Here is a 19091-nt window from a genome sequence, read left to right on the forward strand (position 1 = left end):
CGCTAACTTATCGCGACATACTTTACATATGCGAAGCCTGCACATATGAACCTTGTTCCAGTATATGTAAGAGTGGCTTTATTGATGTGAAGATTCTCATAACATTGTCTATACTTAATATTGTAAAGAGGAAAGCTTTGTATTTTTGTTTGTAATGGATAAACTCAAAAAAACTGGACCGATTTAAAATATTCTTTCTCCATTAGAAAGCACAGGACGCGGGTGAAGCCGCAGGAAATGCTACTGATAAATATAGTTTTGTTTACCAACAGGAAAAGCAAGTCCTCTCGTAAACTATATGTACCCTGGCAACTGTTTATTTTAATCGCAGCAATAGTAATTATCGAAATAGGCCGGTGATTGCGGCGCTCGCGACTGCACTCAAATGTTCCCGGTACGAGTCGGTACGGAGAGTGCGCTGCGCTTAAAAGTATTTAAAAGCGTAATATCGTCCTTGAGATGCGAATTATTTGTCTGGGGAGGGGGAATATTTATTTCGAAAGTTTCATTTAGATGCGTAAACGTTTTTGATTCCTACATCCTGTCTGAGACAGATAATGGAGGGGTGTGAAATACGGTATAGCTAGAATGTCCACTGAAAGTAATGTGTAGATAGATCATGTCTCAATGTTTGCTCCAGATTGAATACTTAAATCTTTTTCGTAATAGTGCTAAATTCAAGTTATCTTCTCTGAAAACTGTGTGTACGACCTGTGTTGGGCGCAAATAAAAAAAAGAAAATATTTTTCTAAAAAATATATTTTCATCAATAATATAATTCTATAATACAGTATTATTTATATTAAGTTATATATTAGCAACAGAGCTCGTACACGACTCACACATTACAATAAACATTAATCAATTAGAACATTATTATTTGTGTGTCTTTGGATATCAGTAGTTAGGAATATGACGAACAGACGAACACACAAAGAATTTCCAGTGAGACCATAGGTACTTGCTGCATAGTATTATTTAATTAACGATACGATACAATAAATAAAGGGAAGAAAACCTATGTACTGGAAGGTTGTACATAAATAATAGGTATGTGTATGCGGCTATGGCTGAGTACATTTTTCATAAGAGGCCAAATAGTTTGATAATAGTGCTATTGTGCTTTACAACAAGTGCTCAATATAAAGCAGTGTTATAATGATATCTTTACTTACTAGGTATAGTGAAAAAGGTGATATAACAATTACAGAGATAAAGAGTGACAATCAAATAATACTATGCAAAAACATTAGCAAAACACGCTAAAATAATTCATACAGAAAAATAAATATTATTATGTTTGATATGAAAGTTAAATACATCTCCGAGCAGTCCTTACAGATCATCCATCAGCTGTGTGTATAAGTTAATTAATATTTAATATATTATTATAATTATAGTATTAATTTACCTTAACGAGGCCACAGAGTGGAGTCTTCAATTGATTTTAGTCATAATAAAGTACGAATGTATCAAAAACGAAGACTTTTCACAACTGCAACGTTCCATACGTCAAATTTGACGTCTTATAAATAGTGTTGCCATTGCAGTTAATTGGAGTGTTGCCATTGAAGGCACGTGAATATCATGTGGGTATGTCAGAAGACATAGAACGTTTCAGTTGAATTGTGTCTCAAAATTGCATCAATTGTGAACTGTGATTTTTATTTAAAAGTTCAAAACTCAAGTTTACAGTCGTCTTTCATTTGTACTGATGTTATATTGCATTGACTTTGATAGCCAGACTCACTTATATAACAAAGACAGTAAAAAAACTGTCAATTGTTTAGTTTTTATTAAAATCACAAAACAGTTTAAAAATGATGCAATTTCGTAGACAAGTACAAGAATCATAAGTATAACATATCAGCTATTACCCGCAGTTTCACCATCCTACACTTTAGATGCCTGGATAAACATTATCCTTACCAAACTCTACAACTAGCCGTGCAAATAAACTAATCATTACACAATAAACGTGAAACTTTTGAAATTTGGATACTTGTTACTGTCAAGCAATAACAAATAGCCAACATTTTAACCCTACCCCCAAACACAGATGAAACCGCGGGCAACAGCTACATAGTACAATATAATATTAATTTAACTTCATACAGGTGTAAAAGCTCAAGTTAACCGAAAACATAAACATCTTTCTTAAAACAACTGTTTCCTTTGAAAACTGAACGTAAAAAGTCAGCAAATTCATAGTTACTACAGGGGCTTGTTTCTGCTAAGTTAATAATGTGAAAATTAGATAACAATAAATTGAATCTCTATAGCAGTTTTAACCTTAGTGGGCATTCCGCTACTAATATAAGACCAGTAGTATTCCAATGACTTTTCATTGGTTTTCAATTGGTCTTGAATCTTAGTTGGATATCAATCGCTTAAGTAAAATTAGCAGAATCAGTCCCCTGAACAGTTGTTTTAAAACTGACGCTTATGCTATCGATGTACTAGGATCCCAGCGACGGAAGCAGTTCAGCTGACGTAGACCTGCAGCTGCTGCGCGAGCTGACACAGCGACTTGAGCCCCGGCAGGAACGACGCGGCGGCCGCGAAGTCCGCGCCCGTCGCCAGGGACGTCGCCACCGCCAGCGCGCCCGCGTGGTTGCCGCCCTGGATGTACTCGCAGCACGAGTGTAGGGCTGACGTGGCGGACTCTGATAGCTAGAGGGTGGTAGGGAGGCATTATTTTAATAAAACTGAAGAAACAGATACAAACAACAACAGGTACAAAGAACAAGATACAAACTGAAGATTGTAAAAGCATGCCAAAGCAGCTCTTATTTCAAAAAAATAATTTTACGTACATATAACATCGAATTCCATCATTTAGAAAACCAACGATAATTGACGATCAGTATAAAATGTCTGTTCGTGAAAATGATGTAGACGTTAATACGTGTAGTGACAGTTTATAAGAAAACAGCGAACTTACTTTGTATTCGCGTAACATATCATAAAGAGTCTCTAGCCTTCTCTGGACATCTTCTAATTTTCTCTTCATTTGCTGCAAAAAAAGGATTTATGTCAGAACGCAAAACTCTAAGACGATATTTGATACATCACAGTAAATACTCAAGTTTCTGAACGCATTTTAAAATGTATTTTATTTAACCAGAATAAAACAAAAAGAAATACGGCGGAGAATTCACGTCGTATTACCTACCAATAAGTTTATTACTTGCAACATAACAAGACCAAGTTATTAATAAATTCATATATTTATGAGCAATAAACACAACTGACCGGGTTAGTAGCCCTGTTGGAGCACTCTGCCCTGAGCGCGTCGAACACATTTTGCAGCACGACGTGCTGGTCGGGCAGCGGGCCCTTCTGCACCGGCGCCGCTGGTTCTACGGGCGCTGGGCTCTCCGTCTAACACAAGGAAATACACATTATATTCTGTCTAAGGAATGATTGCTTAAATAACAGTAAAAACAACATCAAAATTGAGAACCTCCTTTTTGGGAAGTCGGTTAAAACAACACACGCAAGATACTGAAATCGCTTTCACACCAGCGTATTTTCCAATCGATTTTTTTGCGAGGATCGTACGGGCGTTGAAGCTGCAAAGTCTTGACAGCTACCGGTTGAAACGATGACAGATGAACCTGTCAATCCACAACCTCGCTATAGATTCTTGGACGCGTGGAACCGAACAAAAAATGCGCTAGTGTGAAAGTTCTGTAACGCAGAACTGAAGAAGCACATAGACGACATGCCACGATGTTATTACGTATGAACTATTGACCTGATTAACTCAAAGAATATTTTAAGAATATACTATAAGTCATTAAAATTCTGTACAATCAAAATAAACATCTATACTCAATAATCATCTCATATCGATAACTATACGCACCTTCTGAGGATAAGCGGGCGCCATATTAGCCTGGTATTGGTCCTGATACTGGTTGGGGTACTGTCCATACTGCTGACCATATTGCTGAGGGTACTGCTGGTTGTACTGTCCCGCCAGCGGCACGTGCTGCGGGGGCTCTACGCCGAACAGTGGGTGAGTGATCGGCGCTTGCGCTGTCACTTCTTGCTTTGGCTAGAATTGGGAAGTTTTGTTAGAGATGGTTGTGATGAAATTGTTAGGTGAACTGGAATGGGTGAATGAGTGTCAAGTATAAAATAGAGGGCTATTTGTGTTTGATGTCGAATATGACATAGTTAATTTTTTACATTGTATTTCAAAATATATTGCAATATATGTTTATAATGACAGTCAACTGCAAAAAACCGCATCTGGTTTATTAAAACAAAACACAAATCACTCTGAAAGTTAATAATGTTTGGATCGACTTGTAATTCAGACAGAGGAACTCATTTTCATGAAGGCTATTCTAATGACAAGTTCTATGAGTATAGACATGCTTCCTCACGATATTTTTCAGTTATTAATACAACGAAAAATTTGTTTTCTCCAGGCTGTATCACTGGGCTTATTCTTCACAACAGTATTAGCCAATCAGACAATGAGTCGCTGAACAGTAAATTAATGCATTTCAAGCATCGGGAATCAAACTCGGGACAGTGGGTACCTCGTCCATATGCCTCCTATGCTCTATAATGTTGTTCCAGCGCCGAGTGCCCGCGTGTAGCGGCGACATGTCAGCCGACCCTATATGCTGATAATGTTACTCCATCAAATACTAGATATACTGTTTGATAGTGCACTTATTTTGCCACCGTATGACCTGGTACTCTTGACGAGTTAAAGGTTTTGGCAGAATGAATAATAATAATAAATCATTTATTCAGATTATCAAGATCCGTGATAAAAGTTTGCCCTATGACGAATAGGTTTGAAAATTCGTGATCCATTAATATCCTTAATTGTGTAAAAGGATCTTTATTTTTAATTACTATAGCTTACTACTCAGATCGGCAAATTCCAATAATTTTAATTGTTATCTGCCAGAGCACAGATATGTGCAAGGCACAATAAAATTAATTGTCTAGTTTCCTTCTCCTTTTCTATTTATTTAAATACTTATTGCAAACTGTACAATTGCGGACTTAACGCCTCAAGCGTTCTCTACCAGTCTACCTTTGCGTGGACATCACCTTTAAACATTGAACACAGTTTGAACTAACCTTAGGTTTAGAAGACATCATGGGCGGGTCGTTCCAGCCCGGCGGGACGGGTTTGGAAGGCGCCGCCTCCGTGCCGTAGTACGTGCCGTTCACGGCCGGCGCTGGCTGCGACACCTGCAGCGGCGTCGATACTGGCGCCGCCGGGAATGGGGCCGGTTGAGGTACCTAAGGCAAATAATAGTAACGTTGATATAATGTACACTGAAAGGCAGCAATTTTACAATAGACATACTCAGTTATGTCCACCTTTCGTGTGTGTATTGAAAGAAGAAGAGGTGCAATTTCTAACTACATGGTTTTAAACCTGATACAGATAAATATATAAAATTGGTTGTTGTACCCGCCGTACGGCTGTGACGTCACGGGGTTGTTGAAGCTGTACCGACCCACCTGGTTCATCAGTCCCTGGTTGATGCCGGGCTGGGTGTATGCAGGCACACTGGTGGCGCCGTACTGCTCGGGCAGCGGGCTGTTGTACCCGCCGTACGGCTGTGACGTCACGGGGTTGTTGAAGCTGTACCGACCCACCTGGTTCATCAGTCCCTGGTTGATGCCGGGCTGGGTGTATGCAGGCACACTGGTGGCGCCGTACTGCTCGGGCAGCGGGCTGTTGTACCCGCCGTACGGCTGTGACGTCACGGGGTTGTTGAAGCTGTACCGACCCACCTGGTTCATCAGTCCCTGGTTGATGCCGGGCTGGGTGTATGCAGGCACACTGGTGGCGCCGTACTGCTCGGGCAGCGGGCTGTTGTACCCGCCGTACGGCTGTGACGTCACGGGGTTGTTGAAGCTGTACTGGTTGTATAGCGGCGCTGATTGCACGGATGGGTCCACCTTGTATTTTGATCGGGAGCCAATACCTGGAGATGACGGATGGTAATTATAAGTAACTCCGTTTTCCCGCGGTTTCACCCGCGACCCGTGGGGGAAATAGGTACTACACTTGGCTGGGGCACTGCCGTGCCCCCAGATTAAGCATTTAAATATGACAATGTGTATAATTTGTGTCATCGTCAGCCTATATCAGTCTTCAGATCAACAGAGCGTCTTCATGAGTTGAATATAATGTATTGAAAATATAATATCTTAAAATACATACATTGCTAAAATGGATTAATTTCATATCTCACCGGACGTAGGTCCAACACTGCCCGGCCTAGGCGGTTGCGATGGCTGCAAAACTGGCGGTTGTACTGTTGGTTGCTGCACGGGTAGCGGTTGCAACGGTTGCACGGGTTGCGGTGGCAACGGTTGCACGGGTTGCGGTTGGAACGGCTGTAGTTGCGGGAAGCCTGGGCGTTGTGCGTGCGGCTGAACTGTAGGCATTGGGGGCTGTGACCACGGCTGGTCGTATGGCTGTGGGACTGTGGGAAATATGCGCATAAGTTGACTGGTGAAAGTGACAAATTTTAATAAAGATATTTAAATAAAACTTTGTTTACGGATTTTATCGCGGTTATATTAATATTATTTAATCCCGACGTTTCAGATCCTTTACAGCATCCATGGTCACGGACAGACTAAAGTGTTGGTCGTCTTGATATTTTAGTTACACACAGCTACCCTACATATTGTTGATTATTATAAAAGTAGTTTTATTGAAATGTATATAAATATTCGCGTAAGTGTCAGAAGTAACAAAGATATTGAAAAAATACGGCAAAATATGAGTAGTTGCATGAGATAGAGTTACAAATTTGAATACCTAGCTAAAATTACATAAAATTGCATTTTTAAATGGTAACACTTTCGTAAGTAAGGCCTATTATTGTATAGTCACTAGTAACTAACTAACCTGCGGGGCCATAGTTTTGTTCGGAGTGTGAAGGATGCGTTCGTCGCGGCGGCAGACCAGAGTGACCGCGACCCGGCTGCTGTTGCTACAAACACCACACATGTTATTCTCTTATACACTACTATACTATACTTTGTTCAACGGCAATGAGCCACATTGGATTGTTATTATATGTACAAGTTTAAAGAATTTTATATTTCCCCACATTTTCATTTAACTTTTCAGTGAACAGTTTCCTTCAGACGGGCTCACATCAATATGTAAGTATTCTTATATGAATATAAAACATTCCTTTTCCAATCCTTCGCCTGAGGCCTCTACCCAGGGACGATAAAAAGGCTGTAACGTCTTATACTTATAAAGTGCTTAACATCCAAACTTTCATGTTGCTACTGAACTGACTGAAATTCAAATTCTGTGTGTGTAAATACTTACATGGGCAGGCCGGGTCTGCTGCACGAGTCCAAGAGCATGCATGAGTCGGTCTCGCAGCTCAGTGTGCTGAATACCTTCCAATGTGTTCAGCGCGCTCTGCAGGCATCCCTGCGATGCTAACCTAGACGCGTACTCGTTCAGAACTGTCTCCAGCTTGCCACCCGCCTGGGAGACAAAATATGAGACTGAGCGAAAGCCATGGGAGTAAATAAGGGAGTATTTAAAGGTGTACTTGAGGAGTAACACACGAATAGTACATACTTGAGTACATAAGGCAGTATATAAAGGTGTACATAAAGAGTAACACACGAATAGTACATAAGGGAGTATATAAAGGCGTACATAAGGATTATGTAAAGAAGTAGGTTACACCTAGCTGTAGCCGGTTAAAAGTAGGTGTAACCACTCCGGCGTTAGCCGTAATATATGTGTGGTGTTACGCGAAAAGGTAGTGAGGAATGAGTTCATAAGTGGAAGTTTAAAAATGACACTGGTATCCAAAAAGCTATTTCCATACCGGCTACATGGTATGGGCGTGTGATGTGGAGGAATTAGGATTATTTAGTGAGGATGGTAAAAAGAATGAATGTGGAAATAGTGGAAGGGGACGACAAAAGAAACGATAGAATAGATGGATCGTGTGTCGACATGGCTATAAAGAAAGTTGCTCGTGAGATGATGGCAAGCAGACATGTTGTGCCGACCCCAAATGACTTGGGAACAGGGCCAGGAGGATGATGACATAAAGGTAGCTCGTTTATGCTACCTTTGATATATCATTAAGTATGACGTCTGACAGAGAGGAATGAAAACAAAGGACATGTTGCGCCGACCCGAAATGATTTGGGAACAATGCAGGAGGATGATGACATAAAGGTATGTAGTTACAGGCACGGGTCTGCCGCGAGCGAGGGCCGCTCTCCTGGCGAGCAGTGCTCGCTCTGTCAGTGCCGCCAGCGCCGCCGCGCCGCGCCGCGCCCGCGCCCAGCGCCACACCAGCTGCTCCGGCGACATCGCGCACAGGTAGCAGATCGTCGCCGCCTCGGACAGTGCCGGGTCCGACTCCTTCGATAACTTGTCGCCCAGCATTTCTGTGTGGGCAAAAGGACATATTGATGGTCTATTTTCGGTACTAGTGTTTATGTTATGGTTGACCCTGTATTATAATAATAATAATAATCATTTATTTCGGATTCATCCTAAAATTACATCCATATTTGTTAGTAAAATTACAAGCTTATAAACTAGTGTTAGTAACTACTAATACCTAAAACATTTAAATCACAATAAATAATGAACTGGCAGGTTCGGTTGGACAGCTAGACGATTGCATGCAACCGTATCCAGCGTGCCAGTATCGGAGAGTCCCACCGATCCACCAGCGCGCGCAGAATGCTGTTGGGACTGTCGCGCGTGCGGCGCATGATAGAAGCGCACCGCTTGCGCATAATGGCAGCAAAGCCGTCTGTGCCAGCCGCCGCAAACATCGCGGAGGCGCTGCAGTGGCGCGGCAGCCCCATCAGCACCCGGAACGCGTTATTGTATTGAACGCGCAGATCGCTGTACGTCCGCTGCGTATAGTTAACCCACAGGGTACAGGTGTAAAAGGACTGACAGTATGCTTTAAAAAGCGCAACTTTGACAGTCCCTGTGCACCGTGAAAACCTGCGGGCCAACATGTTACAACGGACGGACAGCGCTCTGCGCCCTTTCAATATCCTCACTGTCCTTAAGATCCTCGGTGACCCAGTGGCCCAAATACTTAAATTTTTCAACTTTATTTAGAGCTGTTCCACTTAGAGTGAACTTCGGAACGAATGTGTATCGCTTGTTGTCCGGTCTGAAAATCATTATTTCACTCTTTTTTGCGTTATATTTGAGCCCATGAGCCACCGCATAGGACTCACAAATTTTAGGAGCTTTCGTAGGGCACCAATCGATGGACTCAGCAGCACCATATCGTCTGCGTAGCTGATGTTATTCACGCATACTCCATCTATATGACACCCTATGCCGGTGCTGCTGAGCTCATCGATCAGCCCATTGACGTACAGGCTGAACAACGTGGGAGAGGTCAGCCCCTGCCTCACCCCGCAATCCAGCCTATATTCCTCCGAAAGAGAGCCTGCCCATCTTACACAATTCTTTTGCTTATTATACCAATACATAAATAATAGCACAAATTCCCTAGGTAAACAAGTTTCGTCCTTTAATTTATCCCATAGAATATCGTACGATACTAGATCGAATGCTTTCGATAAATCTAGGTAGCATGCATAGACTGGGGTCTTTCTACTCGTGTAGTATTGTACAGTCTGCTTGAGGCACAGGATAGCACTCTCGGTGGAAAGCCCAGGCCTGAATCCAAACTGCGCATCATTTAGCGAGACGTGTTTATCCAGGTGCTGACCAAGCAGACTGTCCAACACTTTGGCTATCACTGTGGCTAGTGAGATCGGTCTATAGTTGTTTACATCCGATGTATCACCAGTTTTATTTTTAATGACAGGTACAACTATAGTGCGCATTAGATTATCAGGCAGATGAGCGTGGCCTAAACACAGAGTAAAAAACATAGCAAGCACTCTGGGTAAGTGTACACCTGCGTGCTGCAGGTGCTCGATGCTGAGGCTGTCGTGACCCGGGGATTTACCCCTCACCATGCCTTTGATCACCGAACGCACTTCCTTCGCAGTAAAATAAACACTACGTTCACCACCTTCCTCAGCATCGGGCTCCTGCCGCGCTGGCCCCAGAGGCGAGACCACTCTGAAATGGTGGGAGAACATAGTGGCGATCTCACTAGGCTCGTGCATTCCCGCCACGCTGACGGGGAGGCCCGGCTTATGATTCATTTTATTGGTATTTTTCCAGAACTGACCGAATTTTTATTTGAGTGAAGTTCGGCAATAATATCCATTTTATCTGTTCTTGGTTCTTTTGACACCACTTTAATTTTGATTTAAAAGCGCGCCTTGTTGCACACATATCATCATAAAGACGTCCCGCCTCAGGCTTACCCCATACAGCCAAGCCAGAAAACATATCCGAGCCCTCTCATGAGCGCCTCGGACATGCCTATTCCACCCAGTAATGTGTTTACCTCTACGCTTTTCAGTAACATTATAACTACTTAAAGCGGCCTCCGACATTATACAAATAATCTCGTCATACATGTTATCTAACAGGATTTTATGACTTTTGTTACAACACATATTATCTGAGCAACTTCTTAATTCTGAGGGAAAATCAATTTCACGAAGTCTAGAGTGACATACACTATTATATTTCGCTATTTGAGTCGAGTCACGTTCGCCCCAGACTATTCTATTTATACAAACAGTGGGTATACAAATCTTAGGCTTAATCAAATTAAAATTACAACGTATAGATATGGGGTAATGATCAGACCAATAAGTATTATATAACACGCAGGCTGCGGACACGGACTGCCGCGCATCACCTGTCACAAGACAGTGATCGAGCCAGCGCCGACAACCGTGCGCATCACTGACAAACGTATGACTGTCCGACGGCATAAGTTCTAGGTCTACACAGTACCACGATTGTTCTGCACAAAAAGATAAAAGTTCGGTAGCAAATGACTCACCGGGGTGCGCATTGTAGTCCCCTAACATGAACACTGACTGTACATTGTGACTGTCAATTATAGCTGTCATTTCACTAAGACACTCTGTGAATTCCACTAAGTTATCATTGGATTCGGTAGGCATATACACCTACCGACATTATTAGGTACACTCTTTTCAAGAACGTAAGTGGTTACTAAGTACTGAAAACAGACTTAAAATGAGGCATTTCTGTGCGGTCAAAACCAACGGAATTATGATTGGGTACGCTTATCTCGAGAACGCAAGTGGCGGCGTTCCACGAGAAAGTTGCTAAAAGCAGACTAAAGAAATAGTCTACTGATGAACAGCGCCTCCCACCGCTACTGTGCTATTGTACTCACCGCAATACGTGCTGGCCGAGTCGGCGTCACAGTGCGTGAGCAGCGCGGCGAGCGTCTCGCGCCAGCTGTGCGGCGCCGCGCCCGCCACCAGCGCCTCCCACCGCGCCAGCAGCAGGCTGCCGCACAGCAGGGAGACGGGCTGGCCCGCAGTGCTGTTGATGTGGTACTTCTGCACCTTGAACAGCAGCTCCGGGCTCGCTGTGTACAACAACATCCCATATCATTAAGACCCCAGTCATAGCGGTATAGCAGCGGCTGCCCGCAGCACCACGAGTGTTCGCGCGTCTAGCGCTTCTTATTGATGTTTCCGTCCACAACTGCCAGCGGCAACAAGCTTTTCAAATGATACTTGTATTTTACACCAAATTAATAAAAAAAAACACTTAAATGTAAGAAAAAAGTTTAGCACAGGTTATAAAAAGGTAGACTCACCGGACCAGGCGATGACGAGCGCGTCGGCCACGCGGTTGGCTTCGAGGCACAGCTCCACCGCCTCCTCCCAGCTGCCCGACACCAGGGCACGGCAGATCAGACTCGTTGAGTCTACGATAAATACACCACCATTAAATAACAGCTCAAATTGCTGCCATTGTCCATAGATTAGGAAAAGTTCTAAGGAATGAATAAATCAATAATAAGTTACCTTCTCCATTTGGAATGACGACGTTGGTAGCAGTGGGTGCCAAGTCGAGATTGGCTAGTTTGCGCTCGATCAGCGTATGCGCATCCTGCAATCAAATTATTGTTTGGTTCCATTTGCCGATAAAATAATGAGAATGTCGACTTTAGAGTGTCAAAAACCCACAATTCTTTTAAAATCTACTCTCAGTATTTTGGCAGAATCTAATAATAATACGGCAAGAGACGACGGTAAACATGGTAACGTGGTATCCATTTTTAACGAAAAGAGCCTGATGACTTTGCACATTTCACACTGTTTGGTCAACGTAACACAGTTTAGTCAAGCTAAGGACACAAATAACATATTACCAGTCACCCTGTTATGTTAGCATTATAAGGAAACAGAGCATAGTTAGCCACCATTATTACATTACAGAAACAGTGCACATAGCAATACTTACAGATAGGTCAGTGCTGGTGTCGGTAGACAACTCGGCCTCCGTCTCCGTGGACTCGCCCTGGCCGCACGGCAGTAAGAGGCAAGTTATATGTATGCAGTTATGTGAGGAGAATTACATGTTAGGTACAAGTAGACTTTTCAATGCCACATTTTAATGTTCATATACCGTCAGTTGCAGAAAGATCCATTAAAGTTAAAACTTTGTTAAATCTATTGCTGACTCTTTCTTTGGCAACAAGATAAAGTGTTGGCAATGGATGGATAGAGTTTTAACAGTTTCAAATAATAATACACAAGATGAGCCATGCCATCAGTTACAGAGTGCTTTGTGAAATCGCCCTTTTAGAAAACACTAGATTATTAACTGTATCAACTTTCTTGAAAAAGTTCTGATTTTTTCCTTTCCATATTTTTGAATTGCTAAATTCGTGACATTGAAAAGCCAAAGTTTCAAGTAAGAACACAGCTTAGAGGTAAACCATGCTACAAGAAGACAAATGACGATTAATACATTAATGGTACATATTAGCAGAAACAGTCTTATCGATATTATAAGTACAAGCAGAGCCCTAGTAGATAGGTACAAGCTATAGTACAAATACATGGTAATAATATTGTTATGTATTAAGGTATATAATGTAAGGGCATGTGACTCACTCTACTTAAAGCAGCGACATCGGGCTGAGCGTTGTCTCCGGACGCCACGTTGGAAGTTTTGAACTTCGATATGATCTCGTCTTGTTTGAAACCTGTACAGGATGAAACTTATTTTAAAATTGATGAATAGTTACATAGGTTTTTTGCACATATTTCAGAGCTTTTGCGTTTATTCAAAGATTTCATATAATTTGTATTCGATCATAGACATTAAACGGTCACTTGTCAGTATGTATGGCAGAGTGCAAGGTACAAAGTTATCTTTATACTCACCCAACAAATTGAGTACTTCACTAGAGAACGTTGGTAAGAAGTTAGCACGTAAGAAGAACCATGTGTAACGTTCATTTTGGTCTGTAGCCTCGTCTCCTTTTTGTCGACAGTACCTATGCAAGCAAATTTATGTCATTATTCTATTGAAATAAGGTTCAAAATTGATTATATGGTGATATTACGTACTCGGCAAGTCTTTCGATAGCGGAGGGATCGTGACTGAGGCTGGCTTCTAATACAGCGTCCAGTTCTGTCGCCTTTTCGACTATTTCCGGCTCACTTACCACCTGTTTTAGATATAAAGTCGGTTAACAATGTGTACAATATAATATTTTAAATTTTAAATAGCGAAATATCTGGACACCTTTCTTACCTGGCTTATATGAACCAGTTTCTGTGGACCGGCTTCTTGAGGGCATTTCTCGAATGTTACTAATTTACCGCCAAACTGAAAGAAAAACACCATGATAAAATCAGATTGTATTTTTAAGTAGTCTTTTAATAAGATATCTCTCATCAGAATGATGGACAGACGGAGACGTTCAGTTTTAATGACTTTTTATTTACACCGGTTGATGGCAATCAAATAGGGAGGATAGAAACCGATTTGTGAACATCCCATTTTTTGGAAGTCCGTTACTGAAAATTTGGTATGATTAACAATAAAAACGTTTGTTGGGGGAATATAGGAATTGTAAATCTCACAGCAAACTTAGCAGCGACAGGTCTCTTGAGCCAGCTGGGCGGCCTCGGCAGCTGCTGCTTGGGCGTTGGCGCGGGCGCGGCGGCGCGGGTGACGGCGGGCAGAGCGCTGAACGTGTCCAGACCGCCGAATGAGTCCATTATGTTGCTAGACGTGTGGGTCGTCTGGGGGAACATGGAATTATTTGCAAGGATATTTTTATTTTTCTGCATAATCTGAGGCTCCATTCTGCTAATTTTATGTAAGCGACATACTATCGATATCTAACAGAGATCCAATCACGACTCAATTACGACTGAAACGTATGTGGCAGTCTGCTATTTCTTGTTTTTTTAATAAACGTTTTTAACGAATTCCCGATAACTTTAAAACTGCTATTGAAATAAATTGTTATCCAATATCACATTATTAAATTAACAGAATCGGACCCCTGATCGATAAATATATTACCAATTTTGGACTAGGTTAAACTACCAAAGTTGTAGTCGAAAAATTACTTCACTCAAATTTTTAAACATTAGACTCACGATATCAGGTCGTTCTCCGCCGAGCAGGCTGTGCACGGCGAGCTGCTGGTCGAAGCTGGCGCTGACCAGCAGCGACGGGTCCCGCGGGCACCACGACACGTCGAACACCCACTGCTGCTGCTGACTGATCTCCGACAGCAGCTCGCCACCCTGGGAAACCACAACGAATATAAATTACATATATTATTAACGGCCTTCAAAACTGCTTAAAATACCACCAATAAATCACACAGTCATCAATTGACTATTATAGGAATTATAACTTAAAAGAAATAAGGTCTTTAAGGTCTATAAGTTAAGGTCTAGGTATAGCATATTTTTCTGTTTGTCTTAAATACATACGTGCATTAAGTTCTATATTCTAAACTTCAAAAAAGGTCGCTCATGCGTAATATTTATATGCTCAAAGCTCGTACGAGTTGAGATTTCACGATACACATATCGATTTCTTTACATACATAATGGGGAAACTTAGCTAGCTGAGGATTGACGTGATATGATATAAGAATTTCAGATGGAGATAAATTCCTTACTTTAATATAAGAGAAACTCACTGGTTTAGTATTATTAGGGTTCCAGCAGAGCACTCGTCCGTCGCGGCCGGCGGACAGCAGCAGGTCTGCGTCACGCCGCGACCACGACACCGCCGTCACGCCCTTCTGGTGACCCTCCAGCGTCACCAGCGGAGACGCCGCCAGTCTGATATCAGTTTATTATGTAGTTTTTGTTCAATAATTGTGCTACGTGAGTTCTCAATAGTCAAAATGTATGGACAATACACTACTAGGCTTGGCTTGGAAAATCATTTTGACGAAAACTGCTGGTGATACATGAAATTCAACTAGAATTGCATTCAAAAGAACTTTTATACAAGAATGCTGCCCTCATTCTTAGATAAAAATTTCATGAAGACTGAAAAGTTGTTTTTTCAATGAAACTGCAATATTTCTTGATTTTCTTGGAACAAGATAAGAAGCTATTGGATAAGAATAAAAATATATAGCTATAGCCGTCCGCTATTTAGTTCATAAGATGCAGCACTGATTGACTTACTTTTGATACAGCTAAGTGTTAATAAAACCATTGGTAGTGTCTCACCTCAAGTCCCACAGTTGTATGACGGGCACCTGGTCGTCTTCAGAGGCGATGCACAGCTGAGTGGCGACGGACGGGTGCCACGCCAGCGACCGCCAGCGAGTGCGGGACTGAGAATCACTGAAATTAAACAAGCATTTTAGTATTAGCCCAGGTATTTAACACTAAACAATAAGGATTACAAACAATTGCATTAATGATAGGATAATTTATCGTTGCTATAATAAATCTTACATTGGAGTATGCTTACCTGAGTTTCATGATCGGTTCATTCTTTCGCAAATCCCACACAACGCATCTGGTTGAAAATGTCGATCCGAGAATGTGTTGCACCTGTTAAATGTTAAATATTTTAAATCAAGTACAAAATATAGAAGTGTAAAATGGTGTCAGTAATCTTTATTTCTAGGATATATTTACCATTTCAACAGACATGCAATGTATTTTTTTCTGTAAGTACCTCTTATACATAGTTAGACCTGTTCTTACCTGTTGGTTCCAAGCCAAGCCCTGCACATGATCATAAGGTTGGTTCCTGTTGCCAGGCGCCATGGGCTGGCTGGTGTTGTTCAGGTCCCATATGAAGATCTCGCTCTCCGACGCTCCGGAGGCAAGCAAGTTCTTCTGGTAAGGGTTGATGTCCAAGGCTGATACATGGCCTGGTGGAAACACACGAATTTGTTTGAAAAGAGTTTTGTAGCTGGTTTTAATCTGTCTAGTGTAATAAAAAGATTCGAGTCTTAAACAGTCACGCATCATTCTATCTCAGACTTAACTTTAAAAGAACGAGATCTTTCATTTTTTACCAATAAAAGAGGGCTGATGCCATAGCCTTGTAATTGTAATGAAGAACTAATTAATACATTTTATGAGAATAAAGATAACAATTGCAATTGAGGAAAAAAGTGTAAACAGCTAAACAGCATCCACAGATAATGTGTTATCATGAAGTTTTAAGCTATTATTCACTGCGGACAGAAGCTCTCAGATAACAGTTATATCAGAGAACTAGTCATAAATACATACATATGTAAAGTTTACTATTTACATATACTGTTTGCACAGATTCGAATAGTTGCTTTGTTAATATGGCTCATAAATAAATTATTTAATGAAAGCAGTAGCTTTTAAATTGACTATTACAGCTGACCTAATTTATGACAATACAACACATTTGAATTGGTCATTCAGTTTCCATGCAGTAAAGAGTGTACCAGTTATTTATTTTATTTCATGTTCTTTATTATACAATTTTAAGTTACCGTATTCACATATTAAACCATATGTTAAATACATGATGTAAGATACAGGATGAATGACCCCATTTCTCTTGCACGACTATTAACGCTGATAAGACATTCAGTAAGTGTATTTAATGTTTTGACATGGTAAAATAACAGCAAGAATGTTAATATACTGTAGAAGTAAAACTTATACATGCGTTGTTGTTAGGGTACAAAGGTAATTTTTAACAGATTTCTATGAATTGAGATAAAATATGTCAAAAAATGTTGTGTAAATATTATTCCTTTTTAGGGTTCCGACCCAAAGGGTAAAACCCTATGTTTTATAATATAAATATAAATATTTTGGGAGGCTCCCATACAACAAACATGATTTCTTTGCAAATTTTTGCTCTGGTACGGAACCCTCGCACTTGCCCGGTTTTTCTTCACTGTTTTCCCATAGTTAAACAAATAAATATGTTACTCAGCATTCCCAATATGAATTTGCAAGAGCTTACCACTATGTTTATTGTTGCTGCCAAGGAGTGCATCTGTGGCATTGTTGAGCAGTTTGTCAGCACTGTAGAACTGCAGGAGACCACCATCACAGCCTCCGACCAGCACACCTGCGCCTGACCATACTATCTTATGGAATCTACAACAAAATTACACTTTATCAGTTGTACCACAAAAACTATTAAACATCTGTCGAACACTTGTCAAAAAAATGACAAATTATGATGTTGAAATAAGATCCCTTTTTCAGTCAATTTTTTTAGACATATGTTCAACAGATGTTTATGTCTTTGTAGTAAGGCTGTAGGTATTTAGATTTAGAAGTTAATCAAGTGATTTTTGAAGTTTTATAACTGCCTGTAGTAGGTGTATTGAACATAATAATCTTTTGACTCTTGAATTTGCAGTGCCTGTCTACTGACAAGAGTCTATCCAGTTCTACATCTTGTAGGATCTTAACACTGCAAGGTTCTGCAGATAGCAGGTGACTCATGATTGCAAATGTTTGTGTTCAATAATGAATGAGTGTTGTGGTTGCACATATTTGTAAATATTATTTAAATGAAGCAAGCATATCATGATTAATATCATCTCTGCATTAAGAAGTTGTATTTTGGTCAAAATTTTAAAGTACTGCTTTCACTTATTACCAGATTTCAGAATTTTTGTGGTCAGGTAGAAAATGTCTTGCCTCAAAATTATATTAATATGGATCTTCACAAGATTATTATTGGACGATTGAAGTAGATAAATAACCCTGACTAAGTCCAAACTCTGCTTATATCATTAACTTAATCATGTTACTTATTTATGAAAACCTTTTAAAGGCCTTTTATAGATGTGTTTACACAGAAGGTAAATGAATGTTCACTAAAACCAACACAAACTCTAGCTATAAAGATATCCATTTAGAGTACATTTTACATATAATGACATTGTAGAGAGAGAATTATGATTATACTATTGACTTTCTTATAGGATTTCATTGGCTAAGGAGGTATGGGTTACTAATCCCATAATCGTTCAAGCTTATAAGGGTTTAACTTACTTGTGCTCTGTCTGCAAACTAGATTTAAGCTCTAAATCAAGTCCAGGGTCTTCCAAATTCAAAGAATAGAGCTCTAAGTAGGAGCTCGAGCTAAACGACGAGTCAACCTGCTGCGCTGCCGAGCCGGCCGCGATCGTCACGGGGTAGTGGTCAGCCGGCGACCAGCACACGTTCACCGTCTTCTTCAGCTCCTTCACTTTCATCTTCACAACACTGGCTCACTGCGACAAACACAAACCAACACTCAAAATCACCGAAAAACTGTTTTATTTACCAAATTATGTCACCGAATTGGAACCTTTCCCACTAGCGGTAGACAATCAGAATCTGAATCTATGTTGTAGTATAAGGTCAGATAGGATCTATAATGTATTTTTCTATCAAATATCAAAGCGTTTCAATTATAAAATGCAACATTTACCATAAAAACACCAACTTGGCACTTCCAACGTGGCTGACGTAAATATTCTCTGTTTGATTTGACAGATGATCACAGATCAAGTGACATGACAGTACGTTCGGAAACCAGAATTTTCTCAAGAAGGAACACGTCATGTCATTTGTTTTTATATTTTAAAAAATAATAAATATGGTAGTTTCTAAATATTATTTGGAGTACTTACTGATCGTGTTAACTTAATATAACAATA

General features: G+C 40.7%; 1 protein-coding gene across 2 annotated transcripts; it reads right to left on the minus strand.

The window, feature by feature from the left end:
- Positions 1-741: 741 nt before the first annotated feature.
- Positions 742-18970, minus strand: LOC110376743 (protein transport protein Sec31A). Of its 2 annotated transcripts, XM_064039058.1 has the most exons (27): positions 18863-18970; positions 18442-18662; positions 17396-17532; positions 16141-16310; positions 15902-15984; positions 15655-15771; positions 15111-15255; positions 14557-14706; positions 14032-14193; positions 13700-13774; positions 13513-13613; positions 13327-13439; positions 13054-13145; positions 12398-12454; positions 11959-12043; positions 11748-11858; positions 11316-11513; positions 8231-8433; positions 7343-7507; positions 6908-6992; positions 6243-6476; positions 5503-5972; positions 5113-5277; positions 3872-4063; positions 3256-3384; positions 2945-3016; positions 742-2673 (listed from the first exon to the last, which is right to left on the minus strand). In XM_064039058.1, exons 2-27 carry the CDS (start codon positions 18642-18644, stop codon positions 2485-2487), a joined length of 3903 nt encoding a protein of 1300 aa, XP_063895128.1. In that variant the 5' UTR covers positions 18645-18662; positions 18863-18970; the 3' UTR covers positions 742-2484. The 2 variants fall into 2 exon arrangements, with proteins under 2 accessions (XP_063895128.1, XP_063895129.1); XM_064039059.1 differs by lacking the exon at positions 12398-12454.
- Positions 18971-19091: the final 121 nt, after the last annotated feature.

This window comes from Helicoverpa armigera, chromosome 18, assembly GCF_030705265.1.
Source record: "Helicoverpa armigera isolate CAAS_96S chromosome 18, ASM3070526v1, whole genome shotgun sequence".
NCBI classification, from domain to species: Eukaryota; Metazoa; Arthropoda; class Insecta; order Lepidoptera; family Noctuidae; genus Helicoverpa; species Helicoverpa armigera.

Bases quoted from the DNA above. Each gene is read 5' to 3' on its own strand.
- LOC110376743 (XM_064039058.1), bottom strand. From the start codon at position 18,644: ATGAAAGTGAAGGAGCTGAAGAAGACGGTGAACGTGTGCTGGTCGCCG. The intron at 11,514-11,747 runs GTGAGTCTACCT...TGTTGTACACAG, and splicing joins GCTCGTCATCGCCTGGTCCG to CGAGCCCGGAGCTGCTGTTC. The intron at 6,477-6,907 runs GTTAGTTAGTTA...TATTTCCCACAG, and splicing joins ACAAAACTATGGCCCCGCAG to TCCCACAGCCATACGACCAG.